Source organism: Jaculus jaculus, chromosome 18 (genome assembly GCF_020740685.1).
Source record: "Jaculus jaculus isolate mJacJac1 chromosome 18, mJacJac1.mat.Y.cur, whole genome shotgun sequence".
Taxonomy (NCBI): domain Eukaryota; kingdom Metazoa; phylum Chordata; class Mammalia; order Rodentia; family Dipodidae; genus Jaculus; species Jaculus jaculus.
In genome coordinates this window covers 58,383,484-58,407,506 of record NC_059119.1, presented here as the reverse complement: position 1 = coordinate 58,407,506, position 24,023 = coordinate 58,383,484, and the positions used below count along the sequence as shown (strand labels likewise).

Below are 24,023 nucleotides of genomic sequence, written 5' to 3'. Positions count from 1 at the left end.
TTTGGTTTTGAGGCAATGTTTCACTCTAGCTCAGGCTGACCTGGCATTCACTATGTAGTCACAGGGTGGCCTTGAACTCACGGCACTCCTCCTACCTCTGCCTCCAGAGTGCTGGGATTAAAGGTGTGCGCCACCAGCAAAGCTACCATGGGTTTTTATTCAACATAATTTGTCCTTTCTCATTGCCCTAATTTATACTCATTTACAGCTGAGTATAAATGTCACTTCTATAGAATGGCTCTTCTATGACCTACAAACTAAATCTTCATGAAGACTTTTATACAATCTGTGAAAATTCAATCATCAGACATGGTAACAACATATCCACAGTCAAATGTTATCTGGAAAAAAAAATGCCAAAACTAGTATTTCTGTCTCACACATGGAAATACCATGTTAATTGTAATCAAACTGCTGTATGCCTTATTCAAAGTGTTTTACCTTTCCGTGCAGTTATTACACATTGAAAATTCTTAAAAGTGACAGTCCACCCCCCAAAAATCTAACTTGAGCTAAAAATTTAACAGAACATTCCTTTGCACCAAATCTTAGTCTTCATGGTATCTGTCAAAAGATGGTTTCTATTCTTTCCTTTGAATTGGTATAGTCTGTCCCTCATGCCTGTGTTAAAGTGCCCTTTCTTTAAAGTACCAACCCTATATTATAATGTCTTTCTTCCCCTGATTTCGAAACAGCATTTTAAAAACTAGGGGAATACCTCAGCGGAGATGCACATGAGGCCCTGAGATTCATCCCAAGTCTCTAAAACAAACAAAAATATGCATATTGTAAACGTATGAGCTTGCAAACATAGTACTGCAGTGTAACAAATTACTTGAATTTTACTTTTAAAATTCTCAAAATAGTTGGCAATGGCTTGAATCAAGGCGCACTGGAAGGAGACACATGAAGACGGGCTGTAATGAGTAAGGCTCCTACCTTAGGAGAAGCAGAGAGGCCTCTTCCGGCGGGAACGCCCGCGCTTCCATCCACCCCTCCTGTGTCTGGGGAGAGGACTGGCGGAGCAGGGGCCTTTCTTTTCACTCTCTTTTCAGTTGCTACTTCCTGAGCTGCATTTGTCAGATTATTTGGAGAAGTTGGTTTAGGTTCATAAAAAGGATTTGACCTAAATGAAGAGAAATTGTTGTTAAGTGTCCCTCAAAAAAATAGTTGGTTCCCAACTAAGATCATAAGACATGCTCTAAAAACGTCCAGATTAAACCCAAACTGGCAAAACTTAAAATTTAGAAATAATGACTTAATTTTCCAGCCATTTTCTATTCAGACTGAATTTCCCCACTAAAACAAGAACTTACAAAATAAAGTCATGCACACCATAAACTATTACATATAAAAGCTTAGAGAAATGAGAAATACCTATTCTTCCCATACAGCAAAAAAAAAAAAAAGAAAGAAAGAAAGAATGATATAGAAATGCTTGTTTGCTTGCTTTCTTTATCTTGCATGTCCACTTATCCTTACTTCTGCTAAACTCCTTCCTCACTGTGGGACATCTTTGCAGCAAGATTCTGTTAACAGTAAATTCTCCCAGGCTTTTTTTTTTTTTATTTCAGCCTCAGACTTTAAGTGACAGTTTGGGTGGACAGGGAGCTGTTCTCTGTCAGTGCTTTGAAGACATCAGCCCACCTGTCAGCACTTATTACTCCTTGCAAGTCATCTTTTTTTTCCCCCCTGAAGATCACCCTATGTCTAGTTTTGAGCAATGTTATTATGATGCACCTAGGTGTGGGTGACTAAGATTTATGCATTTCATCAGTTCTGAAGAGGTGTCAGCCTTGACCTCTTTCACAGCCTATCTTCCCCTATCCTCATTTGTAGAAAATCGTCCATTAATGTGTCATCTGCTTCACCTCTTCACATTCTTTACCGTTTCTTTCTTTCTTTTTTTTTTTTTTCAAGGCAGGGTCGAACTTTAGCTCAGGCTGAACTGAAATTCTCTATGTAGTTTCAGGGTGGCCTTGAACTCATGGTGATCCTCCTACCTCTGCCTCCTGAGTGCTGGGATTAAAGGCATGCGCCACCACGCCCAGCTCTTTGCCATTCTTGACCGATGTATTCCATCACATCTCTGACCTGATACTTTCTCACTACTGTCTAATTCTGTGTGAGTCTCTAGTTTCCATACGTGTGTATCTCGTGTTTGTGTGTCCAATATCTGGTATATAATCACTTAAGCATATCTATTTTATAGTCTCCATCTGATATATCCATTATATGAAGTTATTACATATAAATAATCCTATTTATTTTTTGACTATTTTTTAAAGGTTTATTTTTATGTTTATGTTTGAGAGAAAAAGAGTGTGAGAGTGAGAGAGAAAGGGCGTGCCAGGGCCTCCAGCTGCTGCAAATGAACTCCAGATTCGTGTGCCCCCTTGTGCATCTACCTGGCTTTGTGGATCCTGGGGAATCAAACCTGGGTCCTTTGGCTTTAAAAGCAAGCACCTTAACTGCTAAGCCATCTCTCCAGCCTGCCTTGAAAAAGGTCTGTGCAGTCTGAGTTGTGAGTGTTGCTCTTCAGAGTGTTTTATTCTTCATTCAAGATGTTTTGTGGGTTATTTTCCTTGCTTGAGGGGAATGCCCAAGACATCTAGCCAACATAGTGTCAAATCTACATGAGGGAGGGCGTGTGCTTAAAATTTTGAGAAGGCCTTTTTCTGTCTTACAGAATTTAAACCTTGGCAAAAAAATCTTTATTTAACATTCTTTTTGTTAAGAAGTATCTGTTGCGGGCTGGAGAGATGGCTTAGCAGTTAAGCGCTTGCCTGTGAAGCCTAAGGACCCCGGTTCGAGGCTCGGTTCCCCAGGTCCCATGTTAGCCAGATGCACGCCCTTTCTCTCTCACTCTCACACTCTTTTTCTCTCAAACATAAACAGATTGGCTACTCTTCAAGAATGAATAGGAAGCATTCCACTTTCTATAAAACATCCAACAGTCACATCCACAGAGTAAGAAAGGCTGGCCAGGGAATGCAGGAAATAAGGAATCGGGATTAACTGCTATCAACCAACCAAGCATACACAAAGCCTTCCCTTTTATAGCGATGAAAAAGTCCTGGTACCACAGAAAGTGGTAATGTTCATGCAACATAGAGAGCATGCTCTAAACCAGTGAAGTGCATTTTTAAATGAAAAAAAAAAAAACTTACACTATATGAAGTATGTAAATTTCAATTTTAAAAGGACGAAGAAGAAATGAACAGGAAGAGTCCCCAGAGAGAGACAGTAGTGGGGGAACACTTCCCTCTTTCTCTACACAATGACCAGTAAGAACCCGGGCACGGCGTAAAGACGTGTTGGTCAATAACCGACCACTTGTACTATGGTGGTGGCCTGTCAGACTCCTCTAAGATTCACAATAGAATTGTCTAGTGAGGCACTTCTTTGAGCATATTCCCATAATTAAGTGGCACATATACCTAAAATGTATTTTGTACAAGGAAAAATTACTTAATGTTCTACACTCTTGACCATCTAGGAACTGAACCATCTATTCGAGGACCTTATCACTGAATAGACAACCAATGTTTTAATCTTTGCCTTGTACACTGGAGTAACAGATTAATTATACTATTAGCTTATTATTAACTGAAAATTCATTACTTCTATATTCCCAAGGAAGTAAAAAATGGGAAAACATTATTATCTTAAATAGCTCTCTTGCTTGGAAACTCGTAGAGGAAAACAAATTACAGAAAGCAAAACGAAAGCTGGTTAGCTAGAAGGATTAATAAGAGCACACCGAGGAAGTAATGCATTATGATGCAAGGGGGTGATGACATCTGTGCTCTTTTCCTCTCACCTGGAAAATCTGTTCCACTGGAAAACACTTGAAATTTATTAAAATGTACATGTAGCTGAATCAAATTCAATGAGGGGCTTCCTTGAAAAACCAACACAGCAATACTGAATGCCTGCATACTGGCCATGAAAAGTCACTTCCTAAATGTTCTCTTACTGCTTGGTTAGTCTGCAGTTTTGCTAAAAACTCTGGAGTTGAACTATCTGCCAAACACAAGAGAACTGAAGCCTGTGCAGTTTCCTGAAGGCCATGTTAATAAGCAGGGAAGGTGCCCACTTTCTCTTGGCACTAACGGCCACGTAGGGACTCGAAGACTGTCTTATACACTCCCTAGTATCGGAGACAAGTTTAGGTCACAAGATACAGGGAGAATTAATGGAAGATGAGTGACAGAAGCTTTTCAGTTGATAAAAGGTTGTACATTTACTACTGAAGATGCATTTTGGAAGATTTCTGCCACTGGCATTTTTTACCCACAGACTTTGGAGAGAAAAGATGAGAAATACCAAGCAATCAATACAAACCAAGTTCTTCCTGGACCTGCACATTAGCTGATAGGCAATCTTTAAAACGTCTGTTTATATTCCAACAAAGATTGGGAGGCTTTTTCTCTAGGCTCCCTCAGGTAACCCTGGACGGCTGAACAATTTAATATGCTCTTTTAAAGAGTGTGACTTTCCTATGGAAAAAAAAGACTAACCAAAAGGAAACATAGTGAATCTGATTTTAGCTTTTGTAAAGGCATTTAAAAATTTTTAGAAATTTACTTGTTTGTTTAAGAGAGAGAAAGAGGCAGAGGGGGGAGGGGAGGAGGGAGACAGAGAGAGAGAAGGGGCACACCAGGGCCTCCAGCCACTGCAAACAAACGCTGGACTCAGGGGCCACCTTGTGCCGCTGGCTTCCATGGGTCCTGGAGAATTGAGCCTGAGTCCTTAGGCAGGCGGATTCGCAGACCTACCAAGGCATAAGCATAGACATAAAGCCTCAGGCAAACAGTGGCTGCCTCTTGCAGGGTGTGTGTAGCACCCAGCAGCTCGGAATGACTGTGCTTACACTGATGGTTCGCATTTACACTCAAATGCTTTAGGTGTGTGCCTGTGACTCAGCACCTGACACCGCCCATGACAAAGCGATTGTGATCACACACTCGCTATTCAAAGCAAGCATAACAACCTGAGACAACTTTTCACCCCAACAGGGGCATGCAATCATGACTGTGATGGTGTAACTCTACTTGTGGAGGATACAGCATTTCTAGCTTTTATAAATGTGGCTACAAATATAGGAGCATACAGCACAAGTGTGTAAAATAGAAAAAGGGTTAGAAACAGTTCTAAACCAACAGAAATCAACTTCTTTATTAAAAAAAAAAAACTCAAAACATGTGAACCTGCTCTCAAATAAATAAATATATTTTAACAAAGGGCTGGAGAGATGGCCTAGTGGTTAAAGCATTTGCTTTTGAAGTCTATGGTCCCAGGTTGGATTCCCCAGTGCCCACATAAGCCAGATGCACAAGGGGGCACATGTGTCTGCAGTGGCTGGAGGCCCTGGCACACCCACTCTCTCTTACTCTCTGTGCCTCTCCTCTCAGATAGATAAATAGTTAAAAACCATATTTGAAGCTGAGCATTACAGTTCCCTTACATCATCTATTTTTCTAAGTCAAACAATACCTAAACTCTCAATCACTGTTCATTTGGTATGGTTTTTAGAAATTTTAATAATTCTGTTACTCTGCATGTTAACATTCTGAGTCAAGAATCCTTATAAAGTGCAGCACTTAGAAAAACTAAAATAGTTACAGTAACAGTTGACCCATCCACAAATCAATTATTCTCCATTCAAAGGAGTCTTTTTATTATCCCCCCCTCAACGCACATATCCCATATATTGTGAAAGGTCTTCCTATGAAACTAAATTTTTAAAGGAATAATATTTACAAGTTAATTCACTAAAGTTCACATTTATCCAAGAAAAGCCAAGACCCACTGAAAGTAAAAATCTATATGAAGTATTATTTTTATTATTTATAATTAAATGTTTTATATCTCTCTCCTGTCCCATACCAAGTATTTACATCAAAGAAACTCAAAAACCCAAGAATTTCTGTCAGGGAATTACCCATGTGCCATTATATTTCTTTTTTTAATGAAGTTAAAGAATGCTATTGCTGTTAAGATGGATTTGTTTCACTCATAAATAATAAATGGCACAAATGTGATGTGGAGCCTCCCTCCTCATACATATAACTGTGAAAACTGATCCAAAGCAACAAGATAACAGATATTTCTGTTCACCAAAGTCTCCTTTCCCAAGGGAGCCTCTTGTCAGTGGCCCTACCTTTCAGGTCCGATCAACAGACCAGGACCTAGCCACTTTCTCTCACGATAGATCGCCCTTCTTTGAATGTTAAATAAATGGGATCATACAGTGAGTATATTTTGTGGTTTGGCTTCTTTCAGTGGTATGATGAATTTTAAATTCATACATGTAGCAACAGGTATCAGTAACTTGTTCCTCTCTACTACTAATTAGATTTCCATTGTAAAGATATGCACCAATTTACACATCTATCTATAATTGATATTTGGGTTCATTATAACCAGTAAAACTATTAAAATGTTCACATCTTTGCTAACAATTTCTTTCACTTCTCTTGGATGACAAGCTAGGAATGGAATGGCCGGGTTGAATGACAGTTGGATATTTAGGCTTTTGGGAAACGACAGTGTTTTCTAAAATGGTTGAACCATGTATAAGAACTCTAAGAGTTTTAGTGGTTCCACATCCTTGACATTGCTTGGTATACTCTTGTAAATTTTAGCTACTCAGGTAGCTAAAATTTTACTGAAAATATTTTCTTTTCTACCACGGTTTGGCTTGCTTTTTCATTTTGGGAAAGATTTTAAAGCACTTAAAACTTTGTGTGTGTACGTGTTCTATGTGCGCACACCTGGGTCTCCTGCTGCTGCAAACACGTCTCAGATGCTTGGGCCCCTTTTTGCATCTGGTTCGTGTGAGTGCTGGCAGCTGAACCCGACTCAGCAGGCTTTGGCCACTGGGCTATCTCCCTACCCCGTCAACATTTTAAAAAGAAAGTTTTCAATTTTGACCAAGTCTACAACAACCTCCCCCCGCCCCCAACTGCATTTTGCAATTTACTTGAAATAAATCTTTGTCTTGCCTAGGGCCACACAGACTTGATCCCAAGTTCCTTCTAGAAGTTTCACAATGTTTAAGCTCCTTCTTTTACATGTATATTATATTTTTAGTTAAGTTAAGATGGAACTTAAGAGTTGTTGCTTCTTTGTTTTAGGGAATGGGTACATGGATATCTGATTATTGGAGCACCATTTGTTGAAAAGATTATTATTCTTTTCTAGTGGACAACCATTACTAGCTTTCTCCAAAATCAATTTGCAGTATATGTGTGGATTTATTTCTAGGCTTTCTTCCATTTATTTATAATCTCTCTTTAAGCCTAGCTTTAGTCTACCTTATAATCTATCTTTAACTCATGGCTAATAAGTCTTCCAATTTCTAATCCAAGTCCTTTTGATTTCCATATATATATTTGAAATAGTTTATCAAATAATAGAAAGCATTCTAAAATTCTGGCTGTGGTAGCACTTGATTTGAGTAAATTCAGGTGTCAACTTGACTGCATTAAGGAATACCTAGTCAAGTGGCAAAGCACTGTTTCGGGGTGTGTCTGTTACAGTGTTTCCAGAGAATACTGTCATGCAAGTCTGGACTAAGTAGGCAAGATCTGCTCTCCACATGGGCACCAATATGCGGACTGGAAGCCTGAATAGAGGGAAAACAGACAGGTGAATCTCTCTCTTACGGAGCTGACAGATACTTTTTCCCCTCGATCGTGGACATCAGAATGCCAGCTCTTTAGTCTTTGGATTCCTGGACTCGTGCGGTGGCACACAGTGGCATCCCCAAGTGCCTGAGGCCTTCACGCGAGCGCCAGGCCCTGCTGCGGGCACGCCAGGGAACACAGCTCGCGGCAGCCGGCACCGGGGCTGCTCAGCGTCCACAAGCACGTGACTCGATCGCACTGACGAATCACTTCCTCTCCGCTTTCGCCCCCTCACTCCCCTCCTTCTCTACTGAACCCTAGTATAGAGTTGAATCTTCAGATAAAAAGAACTTACATCTTCAATTCATAGTATTTCTCTCCTTTGATTTACTCTTCAGTTTCAGCAATGCTTTGTTTTCTGGGTAATGATATTTATTCAGATTTATGAAATATTTATTCAAATTTATCACTGAGGTTTTATGCTTTGGATGCTTTCATAAATTTTTCTTCTTTTTGGTGCTGGCGATCAGACCTTGCATATGCCCTACGACTGAGAGACACTTGGTTCCTATAAATAGTACTTTTAAAATGTCCATTTTTGGTAGCTCATTGTTACTATAGAGAAATACAAATGAAATGTAACAAATTCCGTTAAATCTTACATAAGTTTGGCAAAGTCAATTATCACCCTAACTCACTCACACCTTTTTTTCTTTTTGTTGGCCAGAAATGGAAATTTGTGCTGACAGGTTTTTGTTCTGTTTTCTTTCAGAATTTAAAAAATTTCACCTAACTGTCTTTCTGGTTTGAACTTTTGTTGTTGAGAAGCTTTGCTATGGTTTTCTTCCTATATGCTGGGAGTTCATTCAGCTTCTTGTACCTGTATAAGAATGAGTGAGTGAGAGAGAGCGTGTGTGCGCCTATTATTTCTTTAAATACTCTTTCTATCCCCCCGTACCCCTGCCTTCTCTTTCTAGAACTCCGACAACACTCTAGGCGACCTGGAGGTGTCCCAGACCTCTACTTATCTTCTCCCCTACGTTTTAATCTGTATCGTTTCTCTGGTAAATCTTTAGAGTTGCAGGACTTCCTTCCACAGCATTTACATTTACATGCTACTGATCCCAGTTCGTGTATTTTTCATCTCAATTTGTAATCTCTCCTCTCTATAAATTTAACTTGGATCTTTATTTTTTAATTGTCTATGTTCATGTGTTCCTTCTGAATTTCTGGAAAATATTGGTAATATCTGTTTTCCATGCTTGGTAATTAATTCCATCCTCGGTCCCATTTCTGCATCCACCGCCAATGACCAGGTTTCTCCTCAGCGCAGTCAGAGGTCCCTGTTTCTGTGTGTGCTCGATACGCTTCTGCTTGTCAGGCAATGTGAACTGTATGTGGAGTGCAACTTCACTATTTTCTTCAATATTTGGGGCTGCATGAGGACACAGCTAACCTATTTCAAATGCATTTAATCATTTTTGTCTCTAATTAGTACGAATGCAGACTGAGCAAACACCAGGTGCTGCGTTCTGTGGCTCTGCTCCACTGGGCCGTCTCCTCACTCGCACTCTGATCAAGACTGCTAAATGCGCTAGAAAGATCTCTACGTGGCTCTGAAATTCTCTGAGCAGCGCCGTGTGCCCTAAGACTCTATAAATTTCAGCCACATGGGTTTGCTGAGGATGGTCTTCTCAAAGCCCTAATTCTGTTTCTATTCCTCAGGGAGATTACCAGGGACTGTTTATGAGTTTTCTCTCCCCAAACTTTTGTTGGCTCACCTTATTTCTGGTCTCCTCGGGTTCATTTATCCCTCGTGGTTTGTGTCCAACATTTGAAAACCATTGTTTCAGATATTTTATTCCAATTTGTACTTGTGCTACTGCATTGTGGGTAAATGTGAAGGCTCTCTGACTGCCATTTAAACTCCGGGCCATAATCTACAGGCACTGTACATCTCCAAATTAAAAAATGAACACACTTCTATATCTCTACTCTAAATGTAAGCAGAACGCCACCTCTAATGACACTGTAAAGTATGTACCACTGACAACAGTCTACTAAAACACCGGAAGCCACGCGACTAGAAGATACACCAGGAACTCTAACTGGAGAGTCCACAAACTACCTCCTTCACGTATTCCTTGAGGGCAGACATGTGTCCACGTGGAAGAGAATAAAGATTAAGACAACAAAAACTCTACCAGCATGCTGGAGAGATGACTTAGCAGTTAAGGCACTTGCCTGCAAAGCCAAAGGACCCAGGTTCAATTCCTTAGAACCTACATTAGCCAGATGCACAAGGGGGTGCATGGGTCCGGAGTTCATTTACAGTGGCTGGAGGCCCTGGTGTGCCCATTCTCTCTATCTACCTCTCTTTCTCTCCCCCATCCCTCCTTCTCAAATAAATAACATGCAAAAAAAAACTCTAATGGCAAAATGAGTTAGATATTGCCTTACACAGTGCCTATATACATTTTCCCAGCTAACGTTATGCTTCTGAGGGATTCATGACAATGAAATGTACTTACTCATCCAGCTCCTCCTCACTTCTAGAACTGTCGGCATACAGGTATTTGCTCATGTCCACAGGTCTCACGGGCTTTCTTTTCGTGGAATGGGGAGGAGAATCCTTTATAGTGACAAAAGGCTCTGGCTCATCGAATGGATTTAAATACTGTGGAGTCTGTACACCTTTAAAGGGGGTATAGCTGTCATTATAAAAAGAGTCTTCTGGTTTTTTAGGTGAAGCTGATTCACTGGCTGGTTCTATGAAACAACAACAAAAGACAAGTTAAATTAATAGCATATAGTATTATCGTGTGTTTTAAAAATATGCAGTATTGAATTAAGAAACTATGGGCTCCCAAAGCAATAAGGAAACACACACACATATATACATACATATATTTGCAGGACTAAAGACTCCTGAAATTCAGGAAGTGTAAGGTATCTGTCCACTTCTCTTAAGAGTGGCACTCAAAACGGACCCCTGTAGACCATGCATACTTCATGGCAGCCTTTGTTGTTTCTAACTTCAGCACGATGGCATGTCAGACCTATAAGTTTGAAATGCCTTAGAAGTATAATACTATTATTTATCTGTCTGTATTAACTTGCTCTCCTAAACTGAAACATAATAAATTTGTTTTTAAAAGAGCATTATTATTGGAGTAACATTTTTCTTCCCTAAACACTTTTGCTTATTGGGGATACAAGTTGTTATTCAGTAAAAACTTATTGCCAGGAAAACATTTTTCTACAAGAAAATGCTATTCCAAAGTCTCTAGTGGCTTGTGTTTAAGGAGAAAACTAGTTGCTACACATTTTCTTATTTTACAGGCATATGTGAAGACTGTGAATCAAGTTGATTTACTTTTTCCACACACACACAAAAAATAATTCAATCTTAGGTGCTCAATAATATTCTCTTCTCTCTTTTATGTAAAGGAGTTATTTAATTATGAAATGAAAAAACTAAAGATTGATGTCTCGAAATATTTTGGCAGGGGCTGAAGAGATGGCTTAGCAGTTAAGGCGCTTGCCTGCGAAACCTAAGGGCCCAGTTTTGATTCCCTAGTACCCAAATAAGCCAGATACACAAGGTGGCACATGCATCTGGAGTTTGTTTGCTGTGGCTAGAGGCCCTGGTGTGCCCATTTTCTATCTGCCTCTTCCCCTACTCAAATAAATAAATAAAATATTAAAAATATTTGGCAGTATTTCGTTGAAAATTTTTATTTATTTATTTATTTGAGAGCGAGAACATGGGTGCATGAGAGCATCCAGCCACTGCAAACAAACTCCAAACACATGAGCCACCTTGTGCATGTGGCTGACGTGGGTCCTAAGGAATCGAACCTGGATCCTTTGGCTTTGCAGGCAAGCATCTTAACTGCTAAGCCATCTCTCTCTAGCACTTGACAGTATTTCTTAAAAGCATATACTCAGATGTATGGAGCACACAATTAAAAGAAAAAGGTGTGGTTAAAAGATGATACTTGGGGACTCAGCACTAACTTTACCCTCCAACTACCTCATTCTCAAATCATTTCACTCCTCTGGGCCTCTAAGATTTACTGCACCTTAACTGTAACCTTTATTAATATTTCAAATATGTCTGTAACCTAAAAACAAAATTAAATCTGACTAACTTGAAGTCGGGTAAGAAGGAAAAATGTAAAGGAAGAGAAGGAGAAAGGATTAAGAAATGGTGTTGCTCTAACAGAGAGAGTCGTGAGGCTGACAGCCCATTTCCACCATGATAGTTAGCAGCAAAATTCTTTAAAACTCATGAAGATTTCCTAAGAGCAGCCAAAAAGATGCGAACAGTGGTTAATCACTCTTGCATTTGCTTTGAGCAGAGTCTAATTAAACAGAGGGCTCACTTCTTCAACAGCCCTTATCCAAGCATTTCAGAGTTTAAATGACTTGATAAGGAAAGAGACTCAGAAAAAAAAAAACTAGATTTACTCCTTACAGAACATTTAGAAACACTGTGTGTGTGTGTGTGTGTGCGCACACACATGTGCAAGAGAAAAAGAGGGAGAGAGAGAGAGAGAGAGATGGCTGGCAGTGGTTATTAGCTATCTCTGTTCTATAATATCACTCACACAATCCATTCTCACTCTTCACTGATTCTTACCAGAGATGTGCGCACAGAGATGGCGGCTCGAGGTGCAGGTGCCGTGAGCACCGGAGAGAGACAGTGAAGCGGGGAGAGAGGCTCCCTCTGCTCTGCTGCTCTTCCTAGCCCCAAGGCCTGATCCCACTCGTGTGCCTTCAAAATAATGCCAGCCAGGTAAGATGCTGCCATCCCTGATATTACACCTTTACTATATGTTTGGCCTGAAAGAAAACTAAAAACACAAGCCCTATGTCTTTCTTTCTTTTCTTTAGAAGCAAAGTCGGTGGGAGAAAGAATTAATGATCAACTGCAAGTGGTATTAAACACAATATTACAAACGATTTTTTTGACTGATTTGAAAAGAATCTTTGTATGCTCCACAGCTCAAGAGAGCCTTAGGAAACAAAGACCACACATACATAAACACACTTGCTACCTTCTGGGCCAGGGTCTTCGAATGGATTTAGTTCTGTTGCATCAGGTTCATCAAATGGATTTGTATTCCCAGGAGCCAAATCCTTTTCTACTTCCTCCAAAAAATTAAGTTTGTTGATAAGTTCTGAAAATAAACAAGTGCAGGGTTAACTATAGTTATGATGAAGAACAATTATGAGTAATTCATAAAACATTTCAAAATTTAAAAACTCACACTAATAATACCTGCAAATAAGATACAGTATTTTATCAGTGGCAGAACGCCATCCAAGTATTTTGTATTATACCAACATTTTAAAAGAAACATAGACATTAAATAATGAACTATTGTGAAGAAACATTATTTAAATTAAATTTGATTTTAAAAGTTGAATGGGCCTTTAGGGGGGAAAAAAAACTTCCTTCACTCAAAAACAGAAGCACACACTATAAAAAATTTAAAGCTCAATGAGAAATGATACTATACGATCAAGTATTATCTTAGGTGCTTTAAAGTCACTATAAAAACTGTGGTATAAAACTCTGCTAAAGATTGTATCTGTTGGTACACTACAAATTACCAAGGAACACATTCGAGAAAAAGCACGAAGACAAACGGACAGCTAAGCACGGACAGGAGTCAAGATGCAGCAGTGACAGAAAACGCAGGCAACCATGAGCAGAGAGAAAGGAGGAAAGCTCTTAGACCTGCAGAGGAACTGGCTGATTTAGCTGAAGGCATAGTTCCTTGCTTTATGTAGTCATCTTGGTCTTCATCTAAGCTGCTCAGAGCATTCAACTGGTTTACAATTTCTGAAAACAGAAGCCAGTCAAAACAAAGGTAAGGTAAGGTCACTTAATAAAAGAGCAGTAGAAGCATGCCATTAATCAACAAGACAAAAGGGACAGGTTATTAACCAAGAAAACACATTTGGGGATGTTATTCTGATGAACTGTTAGAGAGGTAATTATATGAACATCGTGTTGTATTCACATTTTAAAACAGAAAGCATTTTTATTGTTAACAGCTTTGTTAGTAACATAATCACTATGTTAGTAAACACAAAACAATAATAAACCCAAGAGATTGACAATGGCTTTCAGCAACCACATTCTGCATTTATAAAGTGACAAGTGTTTTAAACATATCTATTAAAAAAACAATAAATAACCTGATAGTTACCATTTGTTATATAAAATTCCAAATTCAAACCAGACATTTATCTACATGAATTATGTACATAATAAACATACATGTTTCTAGAATTTTAAAAATCAACAAGAAATGGAGCTGGAGAGGTGACTTAGCAATTAAGGCACTTGCTTACAAAGCCTAAGGACCCAGATTCAGCTCCCCAGGACACACGTAAGCCAGATGCACAAGGGGGCACATGCGTCTAGAGTTTGTTTATAGTGGCTGGAGGCCGTGGTGTCCCCATTTTCTACCCCCGCCCTAAAACTTAGCAAGGAAGCAATAAAGGAAGTTTATTGCTACTATTTCCTCCTATTTTGTATGAACTCTGTTCTTACCTACCTAAGTCTTCACTTTAGGAAACATTATTTAGTCAATAAGAGACAGAGTGGAAAAGACAAACAGGCAAAAAGACTCATTTTTTTGTATGAAAATAATGTTAAAATATGAGTCACATATATTTTGGACAACTTCAAGTATGCGAAATTATCATTCACTGTGTTAAAAATTAGATAACTTGGAATCAAGATAATAAACCCTTACTATGGTTTCCTATTTCATCCTTAATGTTTCCAAAATTACAATCTGGGAATATTTTCACTATGAGGATAAACTGAAGATACCCAGACCATTCAGTGAGGAAGGAAGAAAACAGAAATAGAATACAGTTTTAAATTTAACTTCAACACCACTTTTCTTAACACTATAAATTTAAGTGCATGTTAAATTTTGTTTGAACCAAGAGAAAAAAAAACACAATATAATAGTTACCTTCCTGCATTTACTTGTTGAACAAATATTTATTAATCTGTGCCAAGCACTCTCCTTGGGTCACAAGGATGAAAAAAACATAGTATTGTCCTTGGAGAATTTATATTTTATAAAGATACAAGTATATTTTGAAATACACTAAATAAGTAATGGTCAGACTACTAGGGTGTCAGAAATGTTACAGATCTTGGAGAAAAATTTGTACAGAAAGTAATGTTATTAATTGCTTATGTCCACATGAAAAAAATACATTTTATGTAAGTAAAATTGCTGGACGTAGTCAAGGTTAACCAAGAAATAAATGCAATTATATCCAATTGACTGTTCAGCCTATTTAAATAACAGTGAAACGGGCAAACTTTTATTCTAAAAAGTGCCTTCTTCCATTTTATCCTGATTAATTCTTCCAAATTTTACTCTGATTTAAGGTAACCGAGCAAATTTCGCAGTAGATAAGTTTTATTCGTACTTTACATCCTTTACTTACATTCAGAACTTTGCAGTTTTTGGAAAGACACAATGGAGTAAGAGGAGCCATAATGCTACTCCAGTGTCATCACCTGACTCTTGCTGCATCACCATTACAGTGTCAGAAGCTACGGAGCTGCAGGGTAAGAATGCTTGCTGTGAGCTGTGCTGAGCAAGGCACCACCTGAAAAGCTGGGCCTGGCCATGAGCACTGTGACCCCAGCCTCGTGGGCAGTGGGCAGAGACCAGAGCTTCGCTATCCAGCGTGGCCGCGGAAAGCCGCAGCTGCAGGGTCACGGGGGAGACTGTCAGGGAAACGGGGCAGGAGGGCGGCAGCAAGGGGACCAGGTGCTCTCCTCTGGCCCCCGGGCGCCCGCACGGCGGTGGGACGCACACGCACGCACATGCCCACACCACACTTACTGCACACACGTGAATTCACACCACATCACACTTACTGCACACACGTGAATTCACACCACAACACACTTACTGAACACACGTGAATTCAAACCACACCACACTTACTGCACACACGTGAATTCAAACCACACCACACTTACTGAACACACGTGAATTCAAACCACACCACACTTACTGCACACACGTGAATTCACACCACACCACACTTACTGCACACACGTGAATTCACACCACACCACACTTACTGCACACACCTGCATTCACACCACACCACACTTACTGCACACACCTGCATTCACACCACACCACACTTACCTGCATTCACGCCACACCAAACTTACTGCACACACGTGAATTCACACCACACCACACTTACTGCACACACGTGGATTCACACCACAACACACTTACTGAACACACACCTGCATTCACACCACACACTTACTGCACACACGTGAATTCACACCACACACTTACTACACACACACATGAATTCACACCACAGAACACACTAACTGCACACACATGTGCATACACACACCACACTTACTGCACACACATGTGCATACACACCACACCACATGGCACACCATACTTAGTGCACACACATGTATACACACACCATACCACACTTACCCCCCACACACGTGTGAGGAAAAGAGCTATGAAAAAGAAGTGAGTAGTTAGCACATAGTCAGCACTAGGAAGGGCTTTGTGTATGTGTGTGTGTGTATATATATATTTTTCTGTTGATTCTCATAGAGGATGTAGTATTACTACCTGTATTTGATCATATATATTAGTATTATTTATTTGCCCTATAATACCCATATGTGTAGTTACTGGGTTGAAAATTTTAAGTAATACTCAAAGGCTTATAGTTTTCTTTGTATAGCTAAGACATTTTAAATTCATAAACAATCACTAATTAGTACAAATTAATCACTAAGTAAACTTTCTGTCTGTTTATTTTTCGAGGTCGGGTCTCGCTCTGGCCCAGGCTGACCTGGAATTCACTATGGAGTCTCAGGGTGGCCTCAAACTCATGGTGATCCTCCTACCCCTGCCTCCCGAGTGCTGGGATTAAAGTTTGATATGATGAACATGGTAGGAAACACTGAAGAAACACAGGATTTATTCCTCAATCTCAACACATTAGCATCATTACATAGAATTTGGGTACAATATGGGCATTTGTTCTAACATTATGAAAATGAGCCTCATAAAATTGAATTATTTACACTGTAACTTTTCTACATGTTTCAAATATTTCCTCCTTCTCAGAATGCTTTGGAAAATATCAAAAACCACAGATGACCATATTTTTCTTTAAAACCCAAGGCAATTGGTCTTTTTATGCCTTCACTAATAAGAAATTGTCCCTCCTATCCTTACAGATTTAACCTTAGCCTAAGTAAATCCTTCCTTCACTCCTCACACTTCTGCTTCTCAAACTTTTTTCTCACTTTAACAGAAAAGGTAACCATGACTGTGTATAACAGTATTCAGGTGTTTTGTTTTGTTTTTTGAGGTAGGAGGTAGGGTCTCACTCTAGCCCAGGCTGACCTGACACTCACTCTCTAGCCCTGAGGCTGGCCTCGAACTCACAGTGAATGTCCTCCCTCTGCCTCCCAAGTGCTGGGCCACCACGCCTGGCCTAATAGTCACTGTTAAACCAATAAAAGTTAACCCAAATCATAAAAAAAGCAATCTTTAGATAAATACCATTTGGTTATTTATTGAGTAAACATTTATCAAGTTCCTATCATACACCCGAGCCAGAACCTGCTCTCTAGTCTTCCTATTTCTGTGGACACACAGACAAGCAAGCACGTGATCAGTGTCAAGACTGAGACAACACTGAACGCGCTATGAACCTAGAAGGTGCACAGGAGTCTGAAGTCAGAGGGCTGCCTGGATTTTTACCTGCATTTGACCTAACACATGTCCAAAAGCCATTACCATTGTAATAAGATAAAAACAGAAAATGGGGGCAGGACACTTCCTGTAGCACGAAAAGGAGAAATGGAGACAAAGAGCTTGGCATATTTGAGAACCGAGTTGTTTGGGCTTTAAAAAAACTTTATTTATTTATTTTCACTCATTTATTAGTGACAGAGAAAGAGAGAGGCAGAGAGAGAGAGAGAGAGAGAGAGAGAGAGAGAGAGAGAGAGAGAGAGAGAGAATGGGCATGGCAGGGTCTATAGCCACTGAAAACAAACTCCAGATGCATGCGTCACCCTGTGCATCTGGCTTATGTGGGTCTTGGGGAATTGAACCTGAGTCCTTTGGCTTTGTGGGATAACACCTTAACCACTGAGCCATCCCTCCAGCCCTCTGGGCTTTTGCTAGGGATGGAGAACGGAATGAGATGAGACTGGCAGATGTCTAGTCATGAAGATTACTGTCACCAAATGTGGAGTCTATCAAATGAACCGGGCTGATGTCTTCTGGCCCATGTGGAAAGTCGTTTTGGCGCCATGATGGTGACCACTCAGACGTGGACAACCTGTGAAGCGTGGCTCTGTGGGTCTGGAGCCTAAAATATATCATTTGTTATACATTTCTCTTTCTAAAAGAGTACTTTCCTGTTTCTTCCAAATTTCCTACAGTCACTATGTTTTATTTTTACAATCAGAAAAAAAAGTTGAAAACTGAGATGAGATTTAGGGCAAAAAAATTACTGTAATTTTTTAAATGGGAAACTTTCCCAGGAAATATACTACCTTGGCCCTGTATACTTATGCAATATTTTACTACTTAGGAAAACCTTGCTTCAGTGGAAATTTATATGTCTGTAAAATACTAATAATGGTGTGTAATGGTGCAAACACGTTCCCACCCCACGCTAGTACTTAAATTGAGCAATAAACTCACAAAGCAAAACATTTATTGGAACAGTATAGCTTCAAACTGATGAAAGTAAGAAGGGAAACTAAATTAGGGACAGGCAATCGAAGCAAAAGGTCAAGTCATTTGTGACTCTTCCTCACTGTTACAAAGGCAGAAGAAGATAGAAATTGACCAACCGAGATTATCGCACTGAACCAAAAAAAGGGAAGATGGAGAGGTGGCCCGAAGAGTAGGTGGCCTTTTCCTTTTAAGAAACTCTGTCGGATGAGTTACAGGGAAAAGATAAACCGCCTGGAGTTTGAACATACCTGCAAATCTCACATCGCCCTCATTCTTCCAAAGTACAGACAGATTTAGTAACAGGATGGCTTATTTTAAGATAGTCTAAAATAGAAACACTTTAACTTCCTGGCATAGAGCAAGGTCACAAAGATGTCACTTTCCTCTGAGGCTTTATTTGATTTATGGATACATCTAACAGGTTTAGTGATATGCTATGTTCAATCCCACAGCAAATTCTAATGAAGGAAGAGAGGCTGCTTAAGACAGGCAAGGAGATGCCAAGTGTTTTGTTCTCTCTGTTCAATCTCTCCTTTTCTAAATGTTCCTTCCCAATGGCTTACTAATATCACTTCATTTGTTGTCCCATAAAAAAATTAGGTACCTCAACCATTTTTCTATATTAATTTAGTCAGTCTCTCAACCTTATATACAAAAACATTTCTTCAAATAACTGCAATCTGCTGTTGGTCACATCTTTATTGACCATCCTCTTTGAGTCTGCTTTCGCTGAGGTCACCGAAGTTGTGAGTGTGTGTTCCTCAGGAATCTTGTGCACGTGTTGTCTTTCTTTCTTTTTTTGTAGAGTCTTACTCGCTTGGAGCTTGGCAAATAGGCTAGGGGCTGGCCAGTGAACCGTGGAAATCCACCTGTCTCCAGCTCCCCCAGCACCAGGATTACAGGTATGTGCCACAACGGCTGGCTTCTTTTTTTTCTTAAAGCCAGGTTCTAGGGATCAAACTCAGGTCTGCATGCCAGCCGGGCAAGCACTTTACTGGAGGAGCTATCTTCCGCCCCTGCCCCTGCCCCATCCTCAGCCCCACCCCCCCTTTTTTTTTTGAGACAGGGTCTCACTATGTAGACCAGGTTGGCCTTGAACCTGCAATTAATTCTTCTGCTTAAGCCTCATGAGTGCTGGGAAAAGTGTGTGCCACCTTGCCAGTGTATATTCTAGCTGGCAATTTTTTCTAGATTGTTAGTTTTATAACTGACTTCTATGAGAATAAACACAATTATACTATATCCAGCTTTGAAACTTTCTCTTTTAGGATACCAGTACCTCCCTTTTCTACCTCTTTTAAAATTCTGCCTGAACCTTTTTTTTTTTTTAAACTACTCTTTCCTCTGCTCTTAGCTACTTTTTCTCCAGGATTCTGTCATAGCTCTTACCACCTCTACCCCTGCAAATCTGCTCTTTCTGGAAGGATCATCTACTCTTTCCTTAGACACAACAGAAATGAGGATAACTCTCAAATGCGTCCTGAGCGCTACCCTGGAGTTTCCAACTGCCTAAGCTTCTCCTTCACACGGGGAAGCTGCACAGCCCCTCATAAAAACAGGGTTCAGCAGTTTGCATCTAGGTGACGCTATGTTCATCACATGTTCCTAACACCCACCGCGGCTTACACCTTAGAGGTAGAGCTTTACATTGCGTAGAAACGAATGACTCGGAGGCGCGGTCCACGGCATGATCAGGTAGGCTCGACCTGATCGTTGTACTCGTAGAAAGAGCGCTGGGAGGCTGCGGCGTGACTGCGCCGATAAAGCCACTCAAGCCCAAGACCTGACTTTGTCCCCAACGCAAGGAGAAGAGCCATACACTGCGGGGGGGGGGGGGGGGAGCTGCGATTTCAGCACTCCGATAGTGACGTGGGAAGCAGAGCCAGGAGAAATTTCTGGAAGCTCATAGTTACCACAGCAACATGAGATCCCAAAAACCTTGCATAAGATGAGGTGGAGAGGTAAGAACAGATCCAAAGGTTGTTTTCTCGCCTCCACATGTGTGCCACAGCATGTGCATGCACATACGCGTGTGCGCACACACACACACATGCACACAAAAGGTGTGCCTTTTCTATGTCTTTATCTATGTGCATGTATTATATGTAGGCCAGCATATGGCAAGTATGCTTATGTAGGTAAGGAGGCATCTTTCTATTTTTAATATTTCACTTACATCTAGAAATATGGTTTCAACTATTACCCCAAAATTCAGCAACTATAGTAGTTTAAATATATGACCCCCAACATATTCAGGGTTTTATTAAAGTTTGTAATTTAGGTCTGCAAACCCCTGGCTGGAGGAGGTGTCACTGGGGACATCTTAGGGTACAGCCCTAAGGTGTAAGGATGGACTTGGAATTCCAGTCGAAAGATAAGCATCGTGCCTCAGGTTCCTAAGTGTGCTGTGCGGTGTGGCCTTTGCGTGGTGGCTTGCTGTTCTTCTCTCTGTGTTGGACCTGTGAAAGCAGGCCAGCCTCTTCTACCATTACGGAACTTTCCCCGGACCCATAATAACAAATGTCCCTTCCCCAAAGCCATGCCTGGTTTGGAAGTTCATCTCAGCGACCTGAGGCTGACTACTACAGTGGCTTAACAAGGTTTTCTCTCTCCAGATGGGATAAAGACCATCTGAAAGCGTGACAGAGCTAAAGGTCCAAATGGCTCCTTCATTTCTCACATCTGGTATCTTCCTTGGCAAGACTGGGGTGCTCACCAGGCATCTTTTCTTCCAAAGGATGGTTCTCAAGGGTAGAGTGGCAGCGCTCTCAGCACAAGGGCCACGGGTTTCTTTACAACATGCGTTATAAGAGGCCCTAGTTGAGGCGTCCTGTAACTTAGCTTTAGAAGTCACACAGGGTCGCTCTGATTACAATAAGACTTATAGAGCCAACAAAAAGAAGGAATATCAGTACAAAGACCTAAATATTGGGAAGAATGGTTCATCTGAGGACAATCTTTAGGAGACAAGTTTGGCCACTATATCAGAAATTTAGAAGCCACTTTCTAACAAACCTAATATATTAATTACTCTTTTTAAAATATTTTTTTATTTATTTTCAAGTACAGAGAGACAGAGAGAAAGAAAAAATGGGCATGGCGGGGTCTCCAGCCACTACACATGAACACCAGATGCACTTTGTGTGTCTGGCTTTATGTGGGTACTGGGAAACTGAGTCCGGCTTGTTAGGCTTTATGCGCAAGTGCTATAACCACTGAACCACCTACCCAGCCCTTAACTACACTTTCAGTGTTTATGTGTTACTTCTGAATATTTTACTTATTGCACAATTCAGTGAATTTTGACAAATGCATATTCCCAAGTGACCCAAGATGCACAAATTTGCATTATCACCCAAAATTCTCATTTCTCTGTTTCTTTTTTGTTTCTTCTTTTTCTGAGACAAGCCCAACAGACTGGCCTTTTTTTTTTTTTTTTTTTTTAATGAGGAAGAGAGTGGGATTGGGAGAATTGGCGCGCCAGGGCCTCCAGCCACTGTACTGGATCGCCGGCGTGTGCGCCCTTGCGCACATGTGCCAGACTGCACGCTTGTGTCCCTGTGCATCTGGCTCACGTGGGACCTGGAGAGTGGAACATGGATCCTCTGGCTTTGCAGGTAAGCGCCTTAGCCACTATGCCATCATTCCAGCCCTCATGTCTCTTTCTAATCCCCAGCTCCACTGGCTCTCACTGTTCTAAAGTTTTTTTTTTCACATAGGATTAGTTTTGCGTTTTCTAAGAATGTCACATAAGTGCAACCAAATAACACACACTCTTTTTTGTAAGCCTTCATCCACTTAATATGATAGTCTCAGAAGCTTCTAGGTTGTTGAGGAGATCAACAGTTCCTTATTATAAATAGTATTCCATTCATGAATATAAATTTTTGGCATTCTCCTGTTGCTGTACACTAGAGATATCACGTTACTTGCAGAGCCTACACCGGGGACGCTGGTAGGTGAATCCCAGTGTACTTGCAGAGCCTACACCGGGGACACTGGGAGGTGACTCCCAGTGGATAAAGCATTGCTGTGCAACTCTGGGTGCTGAGTTCGGAGACCAGAGCCCAGGTGAAGCCTGAAGCTCTGGCGGGCTCCTGTAATTGCAGCGTAGGTGAAAGGGAGGCGGAGACAGCAGAATTTCACAAAGGGTCACAAATGGAGTGGAGAACAAGAGACCCTGCCTTCAAAACAAGGTGGAGAGCCGAGGAGATGACTCAACACGTAAAGCAGCTCACTTGCTCACCTGCCAGCCCTGGCTCATTTCCCTAGCATCCACACCAAGCTGGATGCACAGTGGCACATGGTCCCGGGGGCGCAACAGCAGGAGGTGGGGCAAGGGCAGCCCAAAGCTCAGAGGCCAGCTAGCCTGAGGTTCACTTGTAGCAAATACGAGACCCTGCATCAAAGAGGGTGTAGGACAGACACCTCGAAGTGCTTCTCACCTCCACATGTGTGCCCATACACATGCACACATTAAATAAATAAATAAACAAATAATTTTCTCTCTCAAGACGGATAAATACATAAAATTAAAAAATAAAAAAGGCTGGGCATGGCAGCACACGCCTTTAATCCCAGCACTCAGGAGGCAGAGGAGGAGGATCACCGTGAGTTCAAGGCCACCCTGAGACTACAGAGTGAATTCCAGGTCATCTTGGACCAGAGTGAGACCCTGCCTCGAAAAACCAAGAAAGGTAAAAGGTGAGCACTAACCTGAAAAGCTGTCCTAGGGCCTCCACACAGGCATGCGCCGTGACAGCAGGCCTTCACACACAAGTGCAAGCACACGAGATAAACAAAGAAAGGGACTTCACACAGGACAAAACACCTATAGCCTGTCCTGCACATACAACTGACCAGCCTCTCAAGGTGACTTGCAAAGAGAGGACGAAAGGTCACTGGCGGAAGTTAACTGTTTTGGCTACAAAGTTGAACACAGACAGTCCATTCCGTGGGCGTTCCCCGTGCGATAGTAGGAGAAAATTACCAAAGGCCTACTGAGTCTAGAAAAATCAGAAAGGTGAAGAGATGATGAGCGTCAAGAAACAATCAAGAAATTAGAAACAAACAAAAAACCACGGTGGAAATGAAAACAGTGCTTGTTCTTCCACTCTCTCAGTCCCTTACCTCTGACAGACAGCTCTCAAGAAAGTATTATTGAGCCGGGCGTGGTGGCGCATGCCTTTAATCCCAGCACTCGGGAGGCAGAGGTAGGAGGATCGCCATGAGTTCAAGGCCACCCTGAGACTACAGAGTTAATTCCAGGTCAGCCTGGACCAGAGTGAGACCCTACCACGAAAAACCAAAAAAAAAAAAAAAAAAAAAAGGAGAAAGTATTATTGATGACTGAAGAGAGAAAAAAAAAAGGAGAAAGTATTATTGATGACTGAAGAGAGGTCGTTAGCACCTAACGTCTTGGTAGTGTTTTCCCACCACAGCACATGAGAATGAGCCAAAATACAGAAGGGTCACGTAAGTCATGGGAGTAGATGAGCGCACGCTAGAAGCCGCTAGCCAACGTGTCTCCTTATAGCGTTCCCTCAGCACGTTAAGACAGATCTTTACTTATAGAGGTTTC

The 24,023-nt window shown here is 41.0% G+C and overlaps 1 protein-coding gene across 9 annotated transcripts in view; it reads right to left on the bottom strand.

The window, feature by feature from the left end:
• Ehbp1 (EH domain binding protein 1) overlaps positions 1–24,023 on the bottom strand; it is a 265,866-nt gene that overhangs the window by 124,009 nt on the left and 117,834 nt on the right. For 6 of the 9 annotated variants that reach the window (XM_045137250.1, XM_045137248.1, XM_045137249.1 and 3 more), the window contains exons 8-11: positions 13,384–13,488; positions 12,698–12,820; positions 10,166–10,403; positions 940–1,126 (exon numbers count right to left, since the gene is read on the bottom strand). In XM_045137250.1, coding sequence (XP_044993185.1) covers positions 940–1,126; positions 10,166–10,403; positions 12,698–12,820; positions 13,384–13,488 — 653 coding nt within the window. The remainder of the gene's footprint in view (positions 1–939; positions 1,127–10,165; positions 10,404–12,697; positions 12,821–13,383; positions 13,489–24,023) is intronic. The other 3 variants (XM_045137253.1, XM_045137256.1, XM_045137255.1) reach the window with 1 other exon arrangement.